This window comes from Puma concolor, chromosome B3 (genome assembly GCF_028749965.1).
Source record: "Puma concolor isolate L17-30 chromosome B3, mPumCon1.1.hap2, whole genome shotgun sequence".
NCBI classification, from domain to species: domain Eukaryota; kingdom Metazoa; phylum Chordata; class Mammalia; order Carnivora; family Felidae; genus Puma; species Puma concolor.
Genome location: NC_141672.1, coordinates 148973237 through 148995801, shown reverse-complemented (window position 1 = coordinate 148995801; position 22565 = coordinate 148973237). Strand labels below are relative to the sequence as shown.

The 22565-nt window shown below is 58.8% G+C and overlaps 1 protein-coding gene across 4 annotated transcripts in view; it reads left to right on the top strand.

Annotated features, from left to right (window-relative positions):
• Positions 1-6586: 6586 nt before the first annotated feature.
• Positions 6587-22565, top strand: part of TBC1D2B (TBC1 domain family member 2B) — a 66286-nt gene continuing 50307 nt past the window's right edge. The window contains exons 1-2 of one of the 4 annotated variants that reach the window (XM_086711774.1): positions 6587-6935; positions 21404-21557. In XM_086711774.1, coding sequence (XP_086567900.1) covers positions 6618-6935; positions 21404-21557 — 472 coding nt within the window. In that variant the 5' untranslated portion in view covers positions 6587-6617. Of the gene's footprint in view, positions 6936-7158; positions 7324-7744; positions 8258-8282; positions 9091-21403; positions 21558-22565 lie in introns of those variants that run through there. The other 3 variants (XM_086711776.1, XM_086711775.1, XM_086711777.1) reach the window with 3 other exon arrangements.

The window sequence follows — 22565 nt, the reverse complement described above, 5'->3', positions numbered from 1 at the left end:
GCTCTGTGCTGACAGCTCGGAGCCTGGAGCTGCTTCAGATTCTGTGTCTCCCTTTCTCTCTGCCCCTCCCCTGCTCATGCCCTGTCTCTCAAAAATGAATAAACGTTAAAAAAAAATTTTTTTTAATTAAAACAAATTAAAAAAAAAAAGCAAAAAAACCAAAAACGTCTGTGACCCGAATGAGGGAACACCTCCAACCCAAAACAGTACTGGCTCTGAAGTCCCAAGAGCAAGTTGTAAAGTCACAATGAATACGTGTGTGAGTAAACGTCTATGCGATGGAATATTCATGGAAGGTTCATCGCATTCGATGATGGTTTGGGGGTCAGATTATCTGACCCCACCAGAGTCCCCGAGTGTGTGGGAAAACTGCCAAGGCATCATCACCAATTGTCAGTTCAATGAATTCTCAAAGCCAAATCGTTCCAAAGCAAATTCACAAACATAATATTTTCCCAAAAGCTCAAAGCAAAAGAAATGTGTGTATATGTTTACAGTTTATCATGTAAAATGTGACTGCCATTACAAAATTAGACACATTTGCTTCGAAGTGATATGAGGGTTCCAAAGAGCGCCTCGGGCCTCCCACGGTCTTAAGGGCACGGCCAGCGCACCTGCTCCACAAGCCCCTGCTGTGGGCTCGTGACCACTGAGCTGTGGGCTCCTGACCACCGAGCTGTGGGCTCCTGACCACCCAGAGGGAAGGGAAACCCCCTCAGACCAGCAGGCTTCCCCGTCGACTGTCAGTTTTCATGGCAAAGACGAGTTAATTTCTCTATAGATTATCTGGCCTCCCCAGTGAGGAGCTCTGAGCCCGGCACAAAAATGAAAATCTGCAGGATTTGCATGCTGTGTGCTCGTGAGGCCTGAGTAAGGGACAGCCAGTGCGAGGCCAGCTTAGGGCCCACCAGCAAGAGCAGGGCTCTAAGAGCACATGTTAAGAACACTTGTTGGGGTGCCTGGGTGGCTCAGTCGGTTAAGCGTCTGACTTCGGCCCAGGTCACAATTTCGCAGTTCATGGGTTCAAGCCCTGCGTCGGGCTCTGTGCTGACAGCTCAGAGCCTGGAGCCTGCTTTGGATTCTGTGTCTCCCTTTCCGTCTGCGCCTCCCCCTTTTATGTTCTGTCTCTCTCTCTCTAAAATAATTAAAACATTAAACAAAAAAAACGATGGTGGGGCACCTGCGTGGCTCAGTCAGTTAAGTGTCTGACTTCAGCTCAGGTCATGATCTCGCAATCTGTGAGTTCGAGCCCCGCGTTGGGCTCTGTGCCGACAGCTCGGAGCCTGGAGCCTGCTTCGGATTCTGTGTGTCTCTCTCTCTATGCCCCTTCCCCGATCATGCTCTGTCTGTCTCTGTCTCAAAAATAAAAATAGAAACATTAAAAAAAAAAAAAAAAAGAACACTTGTGCTACTGCCTGGGAGGCCAGATGGCTGCCCTGGGGCCTGGCACACAGGACACCTGCCCCCTCCCCCACAGCTGGGACAACAGCCCGACAGCAGGTCTGTAAGGATGCTTGAGTCCCTACTGTGCGCCAGGCACGTCAAATACAAGCACACACGATTTCACGTTTGCCTCAGGCACTAGAGGTGGACGACGGAGCCTGCTTGTCTCCACTGTGAAGACAGGAAACTGAGACCCGGGACTAGAGACAGATACGCTGCACCCGCCTGCCCGCCCCCCCCCCCTTGCTCCCGCCACTGCCCCCGCCCGGGGCTCTTGCCCTGCTACTCAAATTCCGTGCGCACCTCAACAATGCATCGAATCAAAATTAATAGATATTTAGCCAATATATTCAAACTTCAAAATACAAAAGAAAGTCCAGATAGGCTCTTTCGGGGTGTCCTTACTGCCTGTCATCAGGGGGCTCCCTGTCTTCAGGGGGCTCCCTCCCAGCTCCTGGCTCCTCAGTGCTTGGCTTGCGTGAGCATCTCTTAAACTCCTTTTGGAGGCCCCTTCACTGAATCAGGGTGGTGTCTGAACTCTGTTCGAACAGCCCCTCTTCGAGTGGTCACTTGAAATGCCCCCACCGCCCAGGCGGGCCTCACAGGCAGAGAATTCGGTGCCTAGAAGTTGTGTGAGCAGGGGGGTGGAATCTGAGGGCAGGGGGCCTGGGGAGAGGAGCCCCGAAGGCAGATGGGCCCGAGTCCTGAGCACAGAGCCAGGCTGAGGAGCAGGACAGGAAACAGGAAGGACCCAGGGCCTCTGCCGGCACGGCCTCCCTCCCTGCCCCACCGGGGTCCAGTCCTCACCTGCTCCCTGGGCTGTGTGACTCCCCCTAACTCCTGTGCAGGCCCCAGCCCCTGCCAACCCTCTGCCCTCCACGGGCTCCCGGGCCTCCGCCTGTCTGAGCCCTGGTGCCCTGGCCCCCCCCCCCCCCCCGGGGCTGGGAGGGTGGCCAGCGCCCCAGGTGCCCGCCCTCTGGGAAAGGGAACCACAATGTGTGGAGATTTGCCTGCCCATTTGGTAGGGAAACGAGGCCTCCTGGAAGCCAGAGTCTGCAAATCCGGGCTCAGAGGGTCCCTGGCGGGGCTCCTGTCTCTGCGGCTCCCCCGCCCGCCCGGGGCCAGCACCCGTGGGAGGTGGAGGCAAGGAGCCGGGGCTGGAGACTTGTTGAAGTAGCCACCACCCTGGGGACTCACTGAGCACTGGACGCTGTGCCAAGCACTCCACGTTTGTTAACTTAAGCTGTACGACAGCTCTAGGAGGTAAACGCCACAGCTGGCCTCATCCTGCAGATGAGGAAACCAAGGCACAGGCAGGCGGGTGATACGCCCGGAGTCACACGGCCCCTCCCTTACTTTGGCCCCCTCCCACTGGCCCTATCAGGGCAGGAGGCACGAGACCTAGTGGGAGCATGTGGACAGCCTTCTTCCCAGAGGGGGTCTCCCTGTGGGGTGGGGAGGGGGCTGTTCCCTGGTCACTGCAGCCTCTGCTCTGCCGCCTGCCTGCCCCGTTCTTCCTGTTCCCTCTCCGGCACCGCCCCCTGGCCTGTGAGCTTCAGTCCCCTCCCCGACCAGGACAGCTTCCTCCAGACATGCTCTGGGGTTAACAAGGCCCTACCGAGACAGTGCCTGACCTCCAAATAATAGAGCCATCTCTGTGCTCTATGCCTCAGGGACAGGGGTGCCCCATCTGTGCCGTCTGGCCCAGGGAGCTACGGGAGGAAGACCACAGGCCTCAGGGCTGTGCCTCGGGCCACTGATCATTTCCTAGCAGGCAGGACAGGGCCCCTCGTGGTATGGGTGGGAAACGTACCCGCAGCCCAGAGAGGGCACACACGTGTCTAAGGACACACAGCATGCCAGGTGGTGAAGCCTACTTTCCTTTCTGGACTCCCCACTGGACCACGAGCTCCTCCTGTGGCTGGCTGGCATCTCTGGGGTCCGAGAGGCGCAGAGGCTCTGCGTGGCTGGGCCTCTCACCCCATCCCTCTCGAAGGAAACGGGCCCAGGATGAATCACTGGCTGTGTGCTCTCCCGGGGCTTGCCCAGAGGCTGGCCATGTGGGAGCAAGTTCACTGCCCAAATTTCCCCTTTTCGGTAAACAGCAGCCACTTCCTCCTGGGCTGGCCACTTCCTCTGGTCACTGGGCTCCAAGAGGCACCAAGCACGCCTGTCCTACACACAGGGGAGGGATGCAGGCCGCGTAAGGCTACCCCCTGCCCAACAGGACATTGATATGCAATCTCAGAGACTCTGGGAACTGCAAAATGTCCTTTCAAAAAAGGGTTCCAAGGGAGAAATCAGGAGCCAGCAGAGGCAGGGGGTGGAGGGGGGTGCTGGTTAGAAAAGAAGGGAACTGGCCCCAGAGTCTCCATGTAGGAAGGCCTTCGCAGGGGGGAGGGTCTGGTTCAGCATTTTACATAAACTGTAAAAACTGTGCACATGGAGGGTGGGGGAGGTGCCGCAGGACGCGGGAGGGGCTCCATCCTGCAGCCCTTCAGCTTGAGGCCCTGAGGAACGAGGCCTGACACAACGCGGGGTTTGTTCGTGGAAAAGCAGCACGGGAGAGCGGCCGTGAGACAGTGTGCAGGGCCAGTGGCCTGGGAGAGGTCTGGGGGGGGGGGGGTGGGCGTCGAGAGCGTGTTGGGGTTGGTCCTGGAGGCTCCGGCCACTTCCCCAGGGACTCTGCTGAGATGCTGTGGCCACTTGGCCCCTCAAGGGGATTCGGGGTGAGGCTGAGCACTCCCCACTCCCCGCACAGGGCCACGTTCTGGGCCTGGACAGGGCACTTCGCTCCCTAGACTCTGCAGGCCCGGTGCCTGGCTCTGTGGCTTTCAAGGGGCCCACGGACTGTCTGTAGCCGAGGACAAATATACCCGAGCTCCAAAACCCAAGAGGAGCAAAATCCAAATTAATAAACACTTCATTAGATGTCTACAAAGCGTGACATTATGTCAGCATCACAGTAATCATAAAAATGTCACTCCTGGGGCGCCTGGCCGGCTTGGCCGGTGGAGCGAGCCATTGTTGATCTTGGGGTCATGAGTTTGAGCCCTGGGTTGGGTGTAGAGATGACTTAAAAAACTTTAAAAAATGTCACCCCCTTGGAAAACCATGTGTAGGCTGGATTTCTCTCACTCGCCAGGGTGCCCACACAGACACCACCATCGCCAAGAAATTGTTCGTCAAACATAAACTAAAATGGATTCCTCACGGTCAGACAACATCAAGATCACAATTATAAAAATTCCTTCAAAGGTTTTTAGAGCAAAGTTTATCATAGGACGTGGGGCATTTGAACATGTTTGCTGCGGTGTGGGGTGTGGCCCCGCACAAGGAACAGGGCACCACTGCTCCCCCACGGGTGACGTGGGAGGGAGTGGAGGCTCTGGTGCGGGACGGTCACGCTCGGCGGGTCACAGAGGCCGACCCGGGTCGGGTCCCGTCTGTCCGGCTGGGGGCTCAGCCCTGTTCCTGGGAGCTCAGCCCTGTTCCTGGGAGGGGGCCTTCCTCATGCTTCGCAGAACTCTGTCTCTGCCACAGGCCACGGCCGCCCCACATTTGCAGAATTGGCCCACAGGGCTGAGGACAGTGGCTGTCCCCTGCTCTTCCCTGTGCCTCCTGCAGCCACGCGGATCTAGTAGGATCCAGCACTCCCAGCTGGTCCCTTTCCCATAGGATTTCCCGGTCGCGTCCCACACTGCCGCCTCACCCTGCAAGCCCATTAGTCACTGCCCCTCTCACCCATAGGGCGAGGCCCAGATGGAACTTGGTTCCCCGACTCCACAGTGTGGCCCATCCCACTCCTGCTCTCGCCTCCCCCATGCTGGCTGGTCTGCTGCAGGACTGCCCTCTCAGACGCTGCTTAGGACAGTCGTGTTCACTACACGATGATAGTAACGACAGCTGGGACCTATGGAGGGCCTACTATGTGCTAGGCACGTGCTGAGCACTTTGCTGTGCATTTCTCCTGTAACCCTCACAAGGACAGTAGTACGAACTGTATTATCCCCATTCCCCGGGTGAAGAAGCTGAGACTCAGAGAGGTTAAGTAACTTGCCCAAGGTCACACCTCTGGTTAGTAGCAGAGCTAGAAGACGGATCCCATCAGTCTGGCTCCAGAGATCACCCTCAACACCTGTGTTTTGTGCTCCAAGAGAACCCAGGGCATGAAGGTGGGGGCCACGCCGGGCAGATCCTTGGGGTGGGGGTGGGGGGCGCCCACCAAAGCTATGTCCCGCGACAGTGAAGGTAGGGGGCATGTCTGGCTGGCTGAGCTCTCTTTTCCCGGAAACTGGTGGTGCCCTGCCCATCTCAGAAGGCTCAGCTTTCCGCCTTTTACTGAGTCTGTTAACGGACCTGTGTAAAAAAACGCGGAAGGAAGACAGCGCGGTATTTGCTTTGAGTTGGCTCTTTCAGAAACTCGGCTATTACCTTCCTCTTTCAGCGGAAGTGCACTTGGCACACGTGCTCCACTGGTCTCAGGTGCACGACAGTGACCCGCCGGTGTCGCTGCTACATCAGCACCGACTGTTCCCTGAGCTGCACCTGGAAGCCTGGACACCCCCATCCCCGCCCCCCTCCGGCGAGCGCCAGATTCTTCTCTGCTCCGACGTTGTGTCTCTGTGTGTTTTTCAGTTTGTACACGAGGGCCTTGGGTCCACCTTGTCGCCACCGGCAGGGTCTCGTCGTTTCTCACGCTTCCTCTCTTCTGGCGGCGGCCGGTCTGCACGGTCGTGGCCTCTGCCGGGCCGCCCCGCCCTCCGCGACCGTTCCCCAGGCCGCCTCCCCCCCCCCCCCCCCCCCCCCCCCGCCAACTCCCGCCGTCGGCCGCCTCCCCGCACCCCGGCCCCTCCCGCAGGTGCTGCGGGCCCCGGGCGAATGGCGCGCACAGGCGGCCCGGGGCAGGTGCCGCGGCCCTCGTGCCCCCGCGCAAGACGCGAGCTCCCCACAGGGCCGGGTCGGGGACCGCCACGCTCGCTGGGGCCGGGACGGAGTCGGCGGGGGCGGCGGGGGCGGCGGGGGCGGCGAACTACAAGTCCCAGGCGGCCTTGCGCGCCCGCGGGCCGTGCGCAGCGGCGGGGCGGGGCGCGCGGGGGCGGCGCGGGGGCGCGCTGACGGGGGCGCGCGAAGCCGGGGCGGCGGCGGCTGGGCGGCTGGGCGGCTGGGCGGCGATGCCGGGGCCCGGGGCGCGGGCCGAGGAGGAGGAGCGGGAGGGCGCGGCGGCGGGGCCGGCGCGGCTGTGCGGCTACCTGCAGAAACTGTCGGGCAAGGGCCCGCTGCGCGGCTACCGCAGCCGTTGGTTCGTGTTCGACGCGCGCCGCTGCTACCTCTATTACTTCAAGAGCCCGCAGGACGCGTTGCCCCTCGGCCACCTAGACATCGCGGACGCCTGCTTCAGCTACCAGGGCCCCGACGACGCGGCCGAACCCGGCGCCGAGCCGCCCGCGCACTTCCAGGTGCACAGCGCGGGCGCCGTCACGGTGCTCAAGGTGGGAGCGCGCCTCCGCCCCTCCGGTCGCTTCCCGGCCCCCGCCCCCGGCGTCCCCGTCCCTCCCTGGCGACCCCGGCGCGGGCGCCCCCGTCCCTCCCCTACGCCCGCCCGTCCCTGGAGTCCCCTCCCCTACCGCCCCCGTCCCGGGCGTCCCCGGCCCTCCCCGCCCCTGGCGCCCACGTCCCTCCCTTCCCCGCCCGCCCCGGGGCCCAGCGGACCCGGGCTTGGGGCTGCGGGCTGCGCAGTGCCTGGACCCGTCCTTCGCCCCCGCCGCTCTCTTGGGCTCCCCGCGCCCTCCCGGGAGTTCGCGACTGAGGGCTCCTTGACTGGCCTGGGTTACGACCCCTTTGTGCCTCCGCTGCCTCTTTTGTAACGTGGGGGTAACGGTGCGTCTCCCTCGTGGGGCGTGGGGTTGAGTGGGATCCGCCGGTTGCCCTCGCGCTGCACACAGTCGGGGGCGGCGGGGCCCTTAGAGGTCACTCACTGCAGCCCCTCCTGGCGGGCAGGGGCGCTCTGTCGGGGTCGCACAGCCCGAAAGTGGCGGAGCCTGTTTTCTTGGGAGAGGTGGGAAGGGGTTGCTTTAACCGGGTCCGCCCGAGCAAGGCTTCCTTAATCTTGTAGCCGAGACGGGGTGGGAGACACACGGGCCTCCCCGCCCTCAGGTCCCGGGGGCCCTCCTGCTGAAGTCCGCATCTCCTTCCTGGCCTCGGCCCCCGCCCCCCTCCCCCGAGCCCCCACCCTCAACCGTCTTCCGTGTCGCGGAGCAGCAGGGCTGCGCGGGCCCCGGCCAAGTGCAGAGCGGCGGGGGCCTTGCGGAGTCCCTGGGCCTGGTGAGCGCACAGCTGTTGCCGGACCTCCGAGCCGAGCCGGCAGCAGCTGGAGCTGGAGCTGGAGCCATTCTCAGAGCCGCCGCAGCTCAGCTGTTGCGGTTCAAGCAGACTCTGCGTCCTGGGTTCTTCCAGGCCCTTCCACACCGCTCCAAGTGGGTGCAGACGGCCTGTTCCTCCAGAGGAAGCCAGGCAGGGCTGCAGTTCAGCTCAGGCTGACTTAGAAACCGTTTGTATAAACTTGGGAATGACTCCAGGAGCACCCGGACTTGTGCCAGAGAAAGGCTTGTCCTCACTGCGTGTGGACCGCCCTGCGTCAGATGCATTTACTGTGGGATTGTTTGTTGAAGAACGAAATAGAGCATCCTCTTTCAGATTGTCTTAGAGGACTTCCGAGTCCTCTATGAGGTTTGTCGTTTAGAAAAATGCGAATAATGTTGGTGTGGACCTGAGTGGGGCTTTGAGGTTGAGCCTGAAGACTGTGGTGGGAGAGGTGAGTGGTCTGGAACTCGCCCGGGTCTGCCGTGCGCTTGTGCTGGGCGGCTTACGCCACCCGTCTGTCCCAGTGTCCTTTTCAGTCTCCCCTTCCTCGAGTTGTGAGCGTCCGGGAAATGTCGTGGGAAATGGCTGGCGCAGAGCGGGCGCCACGCGGCAGCCACGTGAAACAAGCAGTGTCCGTGGCCAAGTACATGGTATGGTCACGTAACAGAGCATTATGCAGCAGTGAACGTAAAGAAACAGCTGTCGACACGCTTGGCTCGTAAAACTGAGCAAGAAAAGGTTACGGAATGGTTGCACACACACGGTACCGTTTACGGACCGGTTAGAAAGGTCACGCAGATGTCTGTGTGCTGAGTGGGGAGCCGCGTGGGGTGACGAGCCCCGGACTCAGGATGGAGTTTACCCCTTGCCGTGTTCACGTCTGGGACGGGTGGTGGGTGCAGCGTGCTTCTTACGGTATTCTGTCCACCTTTGTGTGCATGCAGAGTATTTTAAAGAAGGAAATGAGTTTTAATGTGGATTTCATGTGGATCACCGACTGGGACGAATCTGTAAAGCTGAGGGTCTGCTTTACAAAAACCGTGGGAACGGAGACACAGGCAAGGCCGGGTTCCAGAGTAGGGGCTCACTTGGAGGAGGAATTTTAGCGTATAGTGATAACTTTTGAGCTGCGGGCGTAAAACTTCTGTGGTGGTAAAAGTGGAAATCAGTAATTTATGTTCCTCCCACTTTTCAGGTCCAAGAACTGATTCCTGTAAGTGCTGACGCTTCGTTTCAGGGTCCTCGGCCACGGGGGAGCCTCTGACTTGCAGAGGGGAGCCTCAGGTTAGTGAGGAGGCTTCGGCTTCGGCTGGTTGGGTATCATTTTGCAGATACCATTTCTTTTGACGGATGAGTTGAGGAAGAGAAAAATCAGCAGTCTGCGTACTGTGTTATCATGTGTTTCTTGTTTTAAAGCATCTGTCAGCCCTCTCTGGCAAAGCTGTGGTTTCGCTGGCTTTTTCAGAACGTTTTACTGCTTGAGTCTTAATGAAAGCTGATACTGGAATTTCTTGCTAAACTTCTCTATTCCTGAATTCAGGGATCTGATCCAGCGCCTTATTTTACAGATTTTACAAGGAATGGAGGCCAGAGAGGGGCTGTGATTTGCCTGAGATTGGAAGCTAGACTCAGATCCTCTTTGAAAGTAGAGGCTCCGGGAATAGTTGAGTGTTCAAAATGCAGAATATCTAATTGTGTTATCTGTTCTGACAAGTGTACCTTCTTTGACTTTGAATACCAGTGGTTTGGGATTAGATAAGGTGTAGTGGTTTTCCCTTTACTGCATTTGATTTCTGCCTTTTTCATGTAGTAAAAAGGCACCGGGAACATTCTGCACTTGGAAGTTGGTACAGTGGTCAGGCAGAGGCCGATGCTTCTGGGGCCGGCGAGTCTGGTGTGCTGGAGGCTTCTCCCCAGTGCAGGGGACAGTTGTGGAGCGAGCTGGCGCGCAGGGAGGACTGACTGCGGGTAAAACAGAGCAGGAGCCCCTCTCCTCCGCCAGGTCTCTGCAGCCTGGGGCGCTCCGGGCATCACCAGACTGTCAGCAGATGCATCCCCTCCCTGGGCCCCTTTCTTGGAGCTATTTGGTGCTCAAACGGACATGGTGTCGGTTTCTGAATCACGCGCAACTACACAGGCATGCGCACTTTTGTGGGAAGGATGCACATTTCTCTGGTGTTGAAACCCCTCGCAGCTTAATGACAGGCATGTGTTAGCTCGGGGGAGCCTGGTGTGTCCCACACAGAATGGAGGCGCTGAACCGGCCTTCTGGGCTGAATGGTTCTGCTCGGCTGTCGGGCCCTAGAGGTCCACTCGGCGGTCTTCAAGTGTCATTTAGCTGTTTTATCAAGACCTGACTTCTCATGGGTTCGTCTCGGTCTCCCACTTAATAAGCCCCTAAGAAGCAGGTGCTGTGTCATCGTGTGATGTCACCGTGGCTTCCTCTGATCCATCATCCACGGCGTGGCCTGCACCCCATTTCCTGATGTTTGTATCCTCACCTCGCGGACGCTGCCTGCAGAGTAGGTGCCCAGGCAGACGTCTGTGGAGTGAAAGCATAGAAGGGGATCACCTTCTGGTTTGGGGGCAGGCCTCGGCCCTCTAGAAGGGTGAGCCAGACCCCTCAGGCGAGCTGACTGTCCTGGCGTGCAGCACCCACGAATACAACAGGCGTCCGCTCTTCAGAGAGCTTCACCCCGATTCCGGCCGGTCCCGATTTTCGGTCTGTTGTGTTTCACGTCCGTGGCTGGACTCTGAGGAGCTGGTGTAGTTGGAGGGGGAAGGTTTTAATGACAAGGCCACAGAGTAAATATTTTAGGTCTCATAACCGTGCTGTTTCTCTGACTGCTCCGCTCTCATGGGACAGAAACAACCAAAAAGCGAGCGTGGCAGCATTTCTATAATTTTTATCTGTGGACTGAGATTTGAATTTCATGTGATTTTCACACGTCGCAAAATATGTTCTTTTCGTCTTTTTCCCCCAACCATTTAAAAGTGTAAAAACCACTCCTGGCTCATAGGTGTATGAAAATAGGCGGTGGGCTGGGGTTGCTTGAACCTCCTGTTTTAGGAGGGCCTGGGGCACTTCTCGTCCGCTCACTCGTTCCCTCTGCTTAGGCCCTGGGGGCTCAGCTGAACAAAACAAGTCCTGTCCTTGTGGGGCTTTCTGGAGTGTGGGGAGATATGGATAACACCAACCAGTGCTGCACACTGTGGAGGGGACGGGGTCCCAGTGTGTGTGTGGGGGGGCTCTGGGAAAGACTTGCAGGGGTGGAGGGGGAAGGGAATGACGGGGGAATGCCAACGAGGGCCAGGTGTCAGCCAGGGAGATGGGGGGGCACAGCTTTTGGCAGGGGAGGCCTTTGGGGCCGAGGCCACAGGAACCAGCAGTTTTCAGCAGGAGTTCAACCTTGTTTTTTCCTCTTCTACACTGGTGGTTGGGTCGTGTCTGATATTTTCATCTAGGTACGTTGGACGATTATCTAGTCTGCGTAGTAAGGGTTGAAGCGTTTATGTCCCACGCTGGCAGGAAGGTTTGAATTGTGAGACTGGAGATACGGTTGCCCTGTGCTTCTTAAGCACCGCATTTCGGGGGCAGCGGGGTCTGGGAAGCTGCCCCACCCGGTGGACTGCCTTTGCTAGAACATTCCCAAATCCACCTTCACCAAATTCTCTCCTGTTCCACTTCTGCTCGTATGCATGTTACCAGTTTCCTTCCCCTTTGGACGTGGCCGTTTCCCCGAGAAGAGGAGGGCCGAACGCGTCCGGGGTTGAGGTGTGGACACCAAGTGCCAGCTCACGGAGGCTTCGGAGGGGCGGACAGGTGTCCTTGTTCGGGCGCCTTTACCCATCAGCCGCTGGGTTTCAGTCTTCCTGTCTGATCAGAGCGAAATTCCTCCAAGGAAAGCAAAGAACCCTGTTATTGTAGAAATGACTCTCGAAGTGGGGCTTAATTCGGAACCATCATTTCTCTTAGAGGTTTATGCGGTAGGATCTGGGTGACACCGGGGTGGGCGTCTGCCTACATCCCCGAGGTCCAGTCCTCAGCTGTCACAGAGTGAGCGCAGTGTGGATGGCGACGCTTCTAACTCGCGCCCCCTAAGCCCCTAAATACTCGGCCTGCAGCGGTCAGTGACGTGAGAGGCCCTCTGGGTGGGAAGAGGCCAGGACCATCCCTGGGGAGCCTGCGGATCCCACAATTTCCCAGATAAGCTGTAGCTCACCAGGCTGCTCCGAAAACCCTGAGCAGACAGAGGTTCGGTGCTGTCGCTCCTGGAGGTGGGTCCAGTCCCGTTCGGGTATTGGAGCGCCGATGCTGTGTCCTACCAGGGTACGTGGCCGCGGGCAGAGACTGTCTGGGAGCACTGCCTCCCCAGCATTCAGGGGAGTGGCAGGCGTGTCGCAGACGCTCAGTGTGACCGGATGCTCCTGTCGCAGTGTCTGTGTGGTCATCAGCGAGTGCCTCGAGAGCATCTGCTGTGCTGTAAGGTTATGCTTTTCCTGCAGATGTGGCGATAGTTTTTCCATGCATTTAAGAAACTATAGTATTGGGACTTGAAAAATAGTCCAGCACCTGATGCCTTTGGAAAACCTTCGCAGAGAAGCCGTGTTTGGCTGCAGGATTCAGCGCTGGGCGTGAAGGTGGGATGCCTGCCGGTGTCTTGATTCTGGGGGGCGGGGGTGGCATCTTCCCAGAGTAAGCGAACAGGAGGGGTCCTGTATGTGCAGGACCGATTTGCATGTGGCCCGGAGCCAGACGTCTGTGGTCCGTGTGATAATCCTGTGAATACTGCGGCACTGGGGAGACCTTGTGACGGTCATCGAGGGCTCCCCGCAGGAGGTCGGCCGGGGAGTGGTTGGGTTTTGGTACGATTGCGTAGCTGCTCACAGACGGAGCTCCTCTTGGGCCAGCGGGACGTGTTCCCAGTCATTTGCTTACCTTTCCCAGGCTGATTTTGTGGGAGAACCAGAATCTGGTGGGGAGGGGTCCGGAGCCGAGTCCTTCAGACTTCTGGCCCTTCCCAGGCCCCCCAGAAGGGAGCAGTGCTCCGTGTGCGCTCGGTCCCCCCCTCAGAACGGGTCTGAGTGTCGGATGGCAGGCCTGGTGGTGGATGGGGGTGGGCAAGGCCGTGCCGTCAGAAGTGTTCACCTTGCATTATAGGAATTATTTGTAGGCAGTGGGCCCGATTTTCCTGTCCCTTCAGCTCTGTGATGTCGAGGAAAGACTGTGCTTGCAGACAAGGTGGCCTGACTTTCCAGGAGTGACGCGGTCAGTCAGCCTTTCGCCTAACGGATCTTGTCGAGCGAGGCCGTGATGGGCGCCTGGTGAGAGTCAGGCGCTGTCTCCGGCCTCGGGGAGCTTGTCCTGTCCTGTTCTGAGGTGTGATTGGGGCATTGTCCTCAGTGGCTCTGTGGGTCGGAGGAAGTCATGACGTGCTTTTGCTCTAAGGGTCATTTATCCCCGAGTCAGGATTGCTCAGGCCCTCAGAGGGCAGCGTGCCCTGACCCCGGGGGCTGAGTGAGGGATTGGGGTCCCGTAGCGGGGCAGCAGCCGCTTGGGCGCTAGAGTCTTCCCCAGACACACGAGGGATGTGTCATCATCTAAACCTAGCAGTTTGTGGCACTTGCTTCGTATTTCGACTTTAATCCATCGGTAGGAAGTTCGGCTCGCGTGTAGCGGGTGGTGCACAGACACCTGAACCGCCCCGTACCCAATCCGTGCTGCAGCCTAGGCTTAAGAGGATTAGCCACGGGAGATTTGGAAATGGACGGTGTGGACGATAAGCTTCCCCATGGGGCTGCCTTAGCAGTGAGTGAGGCGGTGGTGTCTCCCGGCCGGGACGAGGCGTGTGCCAGAGGGGGACAGACCTCTGCTGCCTGGGAGCCGTGCCCGGCGCCCCCGCAGACCCTGTCCCGGTGGTCTTTCTTTCAAATCTGCTGTTTAAAGGAACCATCTTTTTCGGAACCGTGGTTCTCAAACTGCATGTAGGAAAGGAGCCTCCTGAGATCCTGTTTCTGCACACTGTCGGTCCTGCCCCGGGGATCCTGACTCGGTTGGTAGGCCGGAGTGCACCTTGGGAATCCGCATGTTTTTCCGTCACCCCAGCCCTCCCGCTGCAGCTCTGGGGGCCTCTCTTCGGGAACCACTGCCGTCCTCCGGATCGTGACTGAGCCTTCCCCCTGGCTGTGAAGTCCAGAGGGGCCGGGCTGCTGATGGTTTTCTGTGCGACTGGAAGCAGTTGTGTGGACGGAGACCAGTGAGGCGTGAGCCCCTTCCCCTCAGGTTGACGCCCTGTGGTTTCTGCCTGCACATCTGCTTTGCATTCTGAGTTTCTACGAGCAGTGGTTTGGGGCCTGGCACCCCGCCCCAATTCCCCCAGGCCCTGAGGTTTGTGTCTCCTGGGCCAGTAGTGCTGCCCAGCGTCCTGGGGGTATTTCTGGGGGGTGCGGTTTAGTGATCGACTCCACCGAGGAGCTCAGAAGGACTTGTAGAGCCCCCAGATTCTCACCCAGCAAAGGGTGAGTAACAGAGTGGCCTAGGGGAGCCACCCAACACTTTCCTGAGACACCAGCTCTGCCCAGAAGACTGTTAGAAATCATCATGCCTCCCAGATGGCTCGCAAACTCGCTTAAAGGGCAGGATCTCTGGTGCCACGTTCCCCTGACCCCCCTGGGTCTCTGGTGTGTGGGGCCTGGAGCCTCCCCTTCCCAAGCCCCAGTTCCTAAAACTTCATATTAAGTCATTCATTCCTGTGTCCTATTTTTTTTTTTAAGTTTATTTATTTTGAGAGAGAGCGTGGGGAGGGGGAGAGAGAGAATCCCCAGCAGGCTCTGTGCTGTCAGGACAGAACCAGATGCGGGGCTTGATCCCAAGAACCGTGAGATCAAGAGTCTGGCTCTTGCGGCGCCTGGGTGGCTCGGTCGGTTGAGTGTTTGACTTCAGCTCAGGTCACAATCCCGCAGTCTGTGAGTTCGAGCCCCACGTCGGGCTCTGTGCTGACAGCTCAGAGCCTGGAGCCTGCTTTGGATTCTGTCTTCCTCTGTCTCTGCCCCTCCCCTGTTCATGCTCTGGTGTCTCTCTCTCAAAAATAAATAACCATTAAAAAAAAATTTTATAAAAAAGAGTCCGACGCTTAACCGACTGAACCACTCGTGTGCCCCTCCCGTGTCCTACTTTTAAGTTAAAAACTGAAGCCGGAACAGCGCAGTGCTGTGTGGTGTGTGGAAACATCATAGGCAGGGTGGTGCGGGGCTGTCCACGGGCTGCTGGCTGTGGCTCCAGTCTGCATTTCTCCTGAGTCCATAAAACCCTGGCTCTCCCTGATTGTGCAACAGCAGAGCTGATAGGGAGCCACAGGAATGCAGCCCTGTGGCCACTCGGAGGCCACGTGCCCCTTTCTCTCTGAAACAGAAAGCGCCTTGGCGGGCTTCCGTACTTCCTGCAGGGAGGGCAGACCCAGAGAGTGGCCTTGCCCTTTTCTTGGCGAAGTCCATCACCTGGCCCGGCCCCCCACGGTCCCTTATCTGTGGTGCCGCCTCATCTATGAGCGTGCATTTGCTTTGCCGCGTTCCTTGTCTGGGCCTTCCTTCCTTGACCCTTGCCCTCGGTTGCTCATCTCTGGGACATCGTTGAAGCTGGAAAGATGTCAGCTGACAGGTGGGTCTGTCTCAGGGGATTTGCTCTTTGAAAGAGGGTGCTTGAGTGGTGAAGGGGGAACCCCTCTGGTGTCTGTGTCCCCGAGTGGGTGGGAGGTGGGGTCTGGGTTCTTGCCCAGCCTTTGAACAGGATGCAGACCACAACTCATGTAATCTTTTTCATAGCTAACATGAAAATGCTCATTTCGAGTTAGCAGTTTGAAAAGGTAGGAGGTGTGTGCTCGTGGCACCCGCCAGAGGATGAAGGTCGGTGCAGACGCGTCTGCTTTCCGGGGGCCGGAGGGCCCGCACGGACGCCCTTCTCCGTGTCTGCCACTGGCGTGGACTCAGGCTTCGGCACCCTCCCAGGGAACAACTACATCTGTTTCATTGGTACGGGGCCAGATCTCCTGAGATCCTGGCCAGGCTCGTGATTTCGAAACATTCAGAAGAAAATCTGGAACCGAAAGTTATTTATCAGATTTGGGTTGTCGTCTGTTTTTCCTCTGAGTCTTGTATCATCAGACCACTTACAATATTCTTGTGCTTTTTATTCCTTATGGAAGAATTACCTTAGATGCGCCTTGGGGATCTAGGCCTTTTCCAGACTTAAGAAACAAGATTTCCTCGTGACAAGCTGACATCGTGTCCTTTTAAGCAACGTGGCCGGAGGGGTGCAGACCGGGTCCGTCCCTCTGCGCACCCTCCTTTCTGTGGCTCTTCGGAGACTGGTGATCACGCCGATTCTTCCCGCCCTGCAGACGTGGGTGGGCCCAGACCTTCTGGGGAGGAGCCCAGGGTCTGCACTCTGAGCGCCCGACCGACATGCTGTGTCGTCACATAGGGCAAGACCGGTCCTGCCAAGGACGGCAGGTGGGACGTCTGGACCGGGGCTTGAGGCGTGCATCGGAGTTCGCAGGTGGTTGGCGGGGCAGGCGGAGCGCGGGCTGTGGAAGCCGACTTGGGCTCTGCTTGCGTGTGGTGCGGGGAGGGCTGCCGTTCCGCGGAGCGGGGTGAGGCGTGGACCGGTTAGCGCACTGCACGGCCCGCAGAAGCCATCAGAGCCTTGAAGCTTGGGGTGCGGGTGACCTCACCGGGCGGGCGTGAGAAGAGGCTTTGGGGCACGCTGCTGCCGCGGGGGGCCGAGGCGGATGAGCCAGGAGAATGCCAGGGAGCGCGAGCCGGGAGCTGGATAGATCTTGACCTTGGAGAGCTGGCGACACCCTCAGGCTGGAGAGCGGCTTCTGTCTTCCGTGCCTCGTGCGTCGCGCACGGCGCTCCCGTCGTTCCCCGCAGTGGGTCCGCAAGTCGCGTGCTCAGCTCAGAGTCGTGGCTGAGAGCGTCCAGTGGACCTTGCGGACCGACGGCCGTGCTCCCTGGGACCCTGCTCTGTGTCGCCCCTGGCGCGGAAGCTACCTTTGGCGCGAACCGCTCCGGATTTTACGTGCACCGTGTCAGTATTCGGGAGGTGCCGCGGGGAGATGCGGAGATGGGCGCGGTCGTCCTCCTCCTCTTCGAGGGATAGACGAGGGACAGACGCGGGCTGGAGCTCTGGCGGGGCCAGCCAGCGAGGTCTTGGGTGGCGGAGGGGACGCGGGTCGTGGCTGCCCAGGGAGCTGCTTGTGGGGCCCCGTTCTGAGCCGGACGTGCGCGACCTCCTGTGACCCTCAGAGCCGGCTCAGCAGGTCGGTTCCTCCCTTCCCGTGCCACCCGCCGGCCGGTTGCACACGTTGCCTAACAGCACGCCGCGGCACGGGGGTGGGAGGGGGTGGGGGGTGGACGGACAGTGAGGCTCCAGGCACCGTGCGCGAGCCCGGGCTCAGCGGGTGATACCGCCCTGGCCGCCTGTGCCCAGCGTTCAGGTTGATGTGTGGCACGTGGCCCGTGCTCACGTGACAGCGCACCCCCCTCCCCCCCCTCGCCCACGTGCACATCACGTAGAGGCCCAACGTGTTCTTCCGGCGTGTGTTTACGCACGAGGAGCGCGTGAGAGGACGCACCCCGCAAGGTCAAGTTCGTTTCCCTCTTTTTCCTCCTTTCCCACGTTTTGCGCAGCAAATGCAGATGTTACTATTCTTTGAAATAAAAGTCTAGAAAGACAGATACCATATGTTTTCACTCTTATGTGGATCCTGAGAAACTTAACAGAAGACCATGGGGGAGGGGAAGGGGAAAAAAGGGAGGGAGGGAGCCAAACCGTAAGAGACTCTTGAAAACTGAGAACAATCTGAGGGTCGATGGGGGGTGGGAGGGAGGGGTGGGTGGGTGATGGGCATTGAGGAGAACACCAGTTGGGATGAGCACTGGGTGTTGTATGGAAACCAATTTGACAAATTTCATATTAAAAAAAATGAAAGTCTAAAGTAGGCTGTTTTTTTTTAAATGTTTATTTTTGAGAGAGAGCATGAGTGGGGGAGGGGACACGTAGACGTTTCCTTTGCAGGCCTTCTCGGGACTAGAAAGGTCTCTGCGGTCCAGGATTACGGGCATGTTGCAGTAGCCACGGCTCTTTTGTTGCCTGGACAGGAATCAGCCCCGTGACGCGCTCCGCCCGGGCGTCCGTCTGTCCCTGTGGCTCGCAGTCCGGGGCTCTTCCCTGGCGCGCAGGGCCCTCGGGGCCTCCCGGGCGCTTCGGGGGCGCGGTTCACGGCTCACGGCTCGGCGGGAACCTTCCCCCGAATTCTTGCCGACGCTCGGCCGAGCCAAGTCAGCCCTTCCATCTATGAGGTTCCTGTCGCCAGAGGCAGAAAGAGACAAACTTGATTTTAATCCTTTAGGCATTTCCTGGTGACTTAAATGACTTTTGTTGTACATTCAAATCGTGAATCAAATTTGAATCCATTTTCATCTCTTCCAAACTTTTAACCAGTTGTCCTGATGCCATCGCTCAATATCTAAGGTCTTTTCCCTGCTGATTTTCCTTGAAGTGCGACATTTGGTATCTGCTCTGTGTTCGATTTGCTGGCCGCGCGGGCCTTTGTCACGCGCCTCCCAGCCTCGTAGGGCACAGCCCCGGGCCTTGTGTTTTTTGTTCAGAATCTTGTAGGTTAAACTGCAGATGAATTTCAGAATTTCTGTGCTATGCTTTGAAGAGCTCCTTTAGAATTTTGACCGGATTTTTGGGAAGTTTCTGTGATGCATGAGGATTTCTTCAACCAGGTATTTCGTAGTTTGATTGTAATTGTGAATCTGACTCTAGCTGGTTGTCGCCGCTGTAAAGGAGACAACTCACTGGGAGTGTCTCGGGAGACCACGTCTCCCCCAGTTGTGTGCGAACGGCGACACTTGGCCCGCGTTGGCGCTCGGTAACTATTTGTCAAGGGAGTGAACAAACGTTTGTGTGTGCGTGGCATCGTTCCCTTTTCCTTTGTTTGGATGGGTAAGTCGAGATAGGTCTCCAGGAAGGTCACGGAGTCCAAGCAGGTGAGGGTGTGCTTTGATGGGCGGGGACCCTTTACCAGGGGAGCAAAGGGCTGGGATCCAGGGGTAGGGGAATGTGGCTGGGGGACGAGGCCTGAGACCTGCCCCTCCCCCAGTAGCACGCCCCCTGCCGGGAGCGTGGGCCCTGAGTGAGCACGTGTTGAAATGAATTCACTTGGACCGATTAATGCGGGACAGTCCTGAGCCCTGGGGACAGAGACAGGCTTGGTGGGGAGCGTCCCGGGGTCCAGGGGAAGGGACAGGTGGGGTCCTGCTCCATCAGGCGTGGGGGCTTCTGGGTTTGGGGCTGGTGGAGGTCTGGGGACAGAGGCCCGCGGGAGCAGCTAGGGCAGACTAACGAGGGACACGAAAGGAGTGCGCCCGCCTCTGTGGGAAGCTCACCTCGGGTGCGTGCTGGTGTGAGCTCTGGAGGTAGCGTCTGTGCTGGGCTTTGAGGGACGTGTAGGAGTCACAGAGACCGGTGTTCTGGGAGACTCGGTGTGGTTCCCGTGAGTCTTCAGACAGATGGTGGTCACATGTCTCATGCAGGCACCTTCTGTGTGCTGAGCCGAGCCTGGGCTCTGCCCCTTGCAGCATGATTGGAATGCCCGTGTGGCTCTCCAGAATTTGGGATCAGAGCATTTAAATTGGGGGTGGTGTGGGGCAGATACCCACTCTCTCCCAGTCCTGCTCCCCACCCCTCTGGCCGGTGGGTGCTTGGCAGATGTGGTGGTGATAGGCTTTAGCACCGACTGGCTCGTTTGTCACCAGCGGGGCTGGAGCTCAGCGGTGAGCTCCTGGTGATAGACTCGCTGGGGTGTTCTGTGACACCACATCACTTGGGGGTCCTGCTGCCCTGCCCAGGAAGGGCATCTGTGAGCCAGATGAGCCAGGCCTGTTGTTGTGGTCCCTGAAGAGTGTTGGCATCTCTGTAGGTAAAGAACTGAGAAGCCTTCTCAAGTCACAGTGTCCTTGGGAGGAACAGTGGTGGCTGCCCCACACTCAGGAACCTGCTGCCTTTGGCCTGCGTTTCAGTCCTAGGCCACTGCCCACCCCCTGGGTTTCTGCCAACCTTGGCTCTCAAAACGGACTGAGTTTACTGTTACCTCTATACCAGTGCTGTCAACATGAATACGGTACGAGCCGTAACAGATGCTTGTAAGTTTTCGGATACAGATGAGGTAGCTTTAATATATGTTATTTAATCCACCGTGTCCAAAATATTTTCGATCGTGTGGCACCGGCTGCGTTTCGCATGCTCAGTGGCCACTGTGCTGGACCTGGCAGATCGGGACCGACGTTACGTGTCGGACCCAGACTGGACCCGGGCGCCTGAGAGATTTCGTTTGTGATTCTGATTCAATCCGGGCTGAGTCAGGTCGGATCTCCGTTCAGTCCTCCATGCGGGGAGACCAGAGAGAGAACACGGAGGCGGTGCTTCGACTGACGGGGCCGCCCTGCCTGCCAGCCTGAGCTTTTGTCCCTGGTCTGAGCGCCTGGCAGCAGGGCCCTCGCAGTCTCCTGTCTCCCTGATGGCAGCACACGGGATCAAAGTCGGGGTGCTTTCAGTGATTTCTGGATCCTCTTTACTTATTTATGCTTGCTTGTTCGTTATTTTGAGTGAGGGTGCGTGAGTGAGGGAGGGGCAGAGAGAGGGAGAGAGAGAATCCCAAGCAGGTTCTTCACAGTGCAGAGCCCGATGCGGGGCTCAAACCCACAAACTGTAAGACGATGACCTGAGCTGAAACCAAGAGTTAGATGCTCACTGGCTGAGTCTCCCGGGCGCCCCAAAAGGGAAGGAGCCCCAGTCAGTCATTGCCTCGAGGTGGTTTTGGGTGCCTTCCCGACCAGGTTTTTGTAACCCGAGTAGTAAGTCAGACGTTGAAAACATGTGACTTTAACGTTTGTTTTTGCCCAGGAATTTAGTGAGAGATACTCACGAGGTTACTGACTGTTCCCCCGTCAGATGTTTCCCTTTAAATCGGAGCATTCTCGCACAAGCACAGCTTTCGCCATGTCTGCGGGGGCTGGGAGAGAGGCTTGTGCCGGGTTCGGTTGCCCTGTGCCCTTTCTGGCACTTGCTGTCCTTGGTGTTAAAAGTTTTAGCCATTGGACGTGCCGCCCGGATGTGCAGAGGTATTTGTATGCTCTCCAGGTGCCATCAGCTGGAACCACTGTCGTTTGATGTGATGCGGCCAGGGTGCAGCCACACGTGCACGAGGTGTGAGTTCTTGAGACAGGACGTGTGTGTGTGTGGCGTGAAAGGGCGGCGGGACCATGCCGTCCTCCAGGCTTCCGTGGAGGGTGTCGTGTCATCTTGGGACGTGGGAAGATTCTCATCAGGGCTGGATTCCTGGTGTTCGTGCCGTGTCCTGGCCGGGTGAGCAGAGCCGCTCACCCTGGCGGGGAGACGTCCTTGGCCTGTTCTTCCTGACGCTCCCCTCGAGGGGGGCAGGGTGTGCGTCTGTCCTCGCGGGACGTGGTTTGTCCCGGCCCTCGGTCCCGTCGTTGGCCTTGACTCGCTCTCTCCTTCCTCTCGTAGGCTCCTAACCGCCAGCTCATGGCCTACTGGCTACAGGAGCTCCAGCAGAAGAGGTGGGAGTACTGCAACGGCCTGGACGCCGCCACGTGGGACAGCAGAGCCTCCCCGGCCCCGGGGGACTTCTCGCAGGGTCTGGTAGCCAGAGACAACTCAGGTAAGTCAGAGGCGGGGGGCCGGTGGCACTTCCCTGGGCCTGGCCGTGTGACCGGGCAGGGCAGGACAGCGTAGAAGCCCGGAACAAAAGTAACGGCGATGACCCCTCCGATGGCACTCTTGGCGCCTGCGTGCTTCCTCGCGCAGAATCCCGTTCCACCCGATAACGACCTCGGGGCTCAGCGAGGTCCGTGCCCAGCACCCTGAGCGGACTGGCGACGGGGGTCTGAGGGCCGTGACCCCCGTCCTGACTGCAGGGCCAGACCCCGTGTCTGCCCCGCTGACGTGCTCGTGGCCCGAGGTCACCCATGTTTGTGTGCACTTGGTTCTCGACGTGCTTGGCCCGTGACACCGTCACGTCCCTGAGGGAGAGTGACCGTTAGATGCGATTCCGTATTCTAGGTCTGTGGCATCTCCACGACGCTGGGCGATTCGAAGTGTGGAGGTCACGTGGCTTTACGTTCAAATATCAGACTTGCGGCTGCAGGGTCTTCTCGGGCCTGGTGGTGCGGAGGCCCTCACGGAACACAGCAGGTGGCCGTTACTCGCGGACCATCCCTGCAGAGAGCGTGGGCGGGCCGTGTTCGTGGCTCCTGTCTCCCCGCGGCGCGGAGGGCCGCCGGGAAGAAGCAGGCCGCCGAGGCCGTTGCACCCGCGTGTCTTGACGATCAGAGACGCCGACGCCGGAGCCTGGCCAGCGAGGGCCGCTTCTCACGCCTACGGAGACGTGTGGCCGGTGCTTCATGACGCCCGCGGGCCTGCTCGGTCCCCCGCCAGCCGCAGCCAGTCCCGGCATCCTCGCGGCCCTCGTTTCGGACATGGGTGCTGGGACTCCTCCGAGTCTTCCCTCTGCAAACCCAATGTCCCGCCTGCCACGTGTTCCCCGACCACAGTGTCTTCTGCAGCTCGGCTCCGGTCAGTGAGGCACGGCTGAACGTCGGCCATGCCTGTCCGGTGCGTGCTTCTCACGGACGCCGACACCGAAGGGACGTCCCTGCGTCTAGTGCCC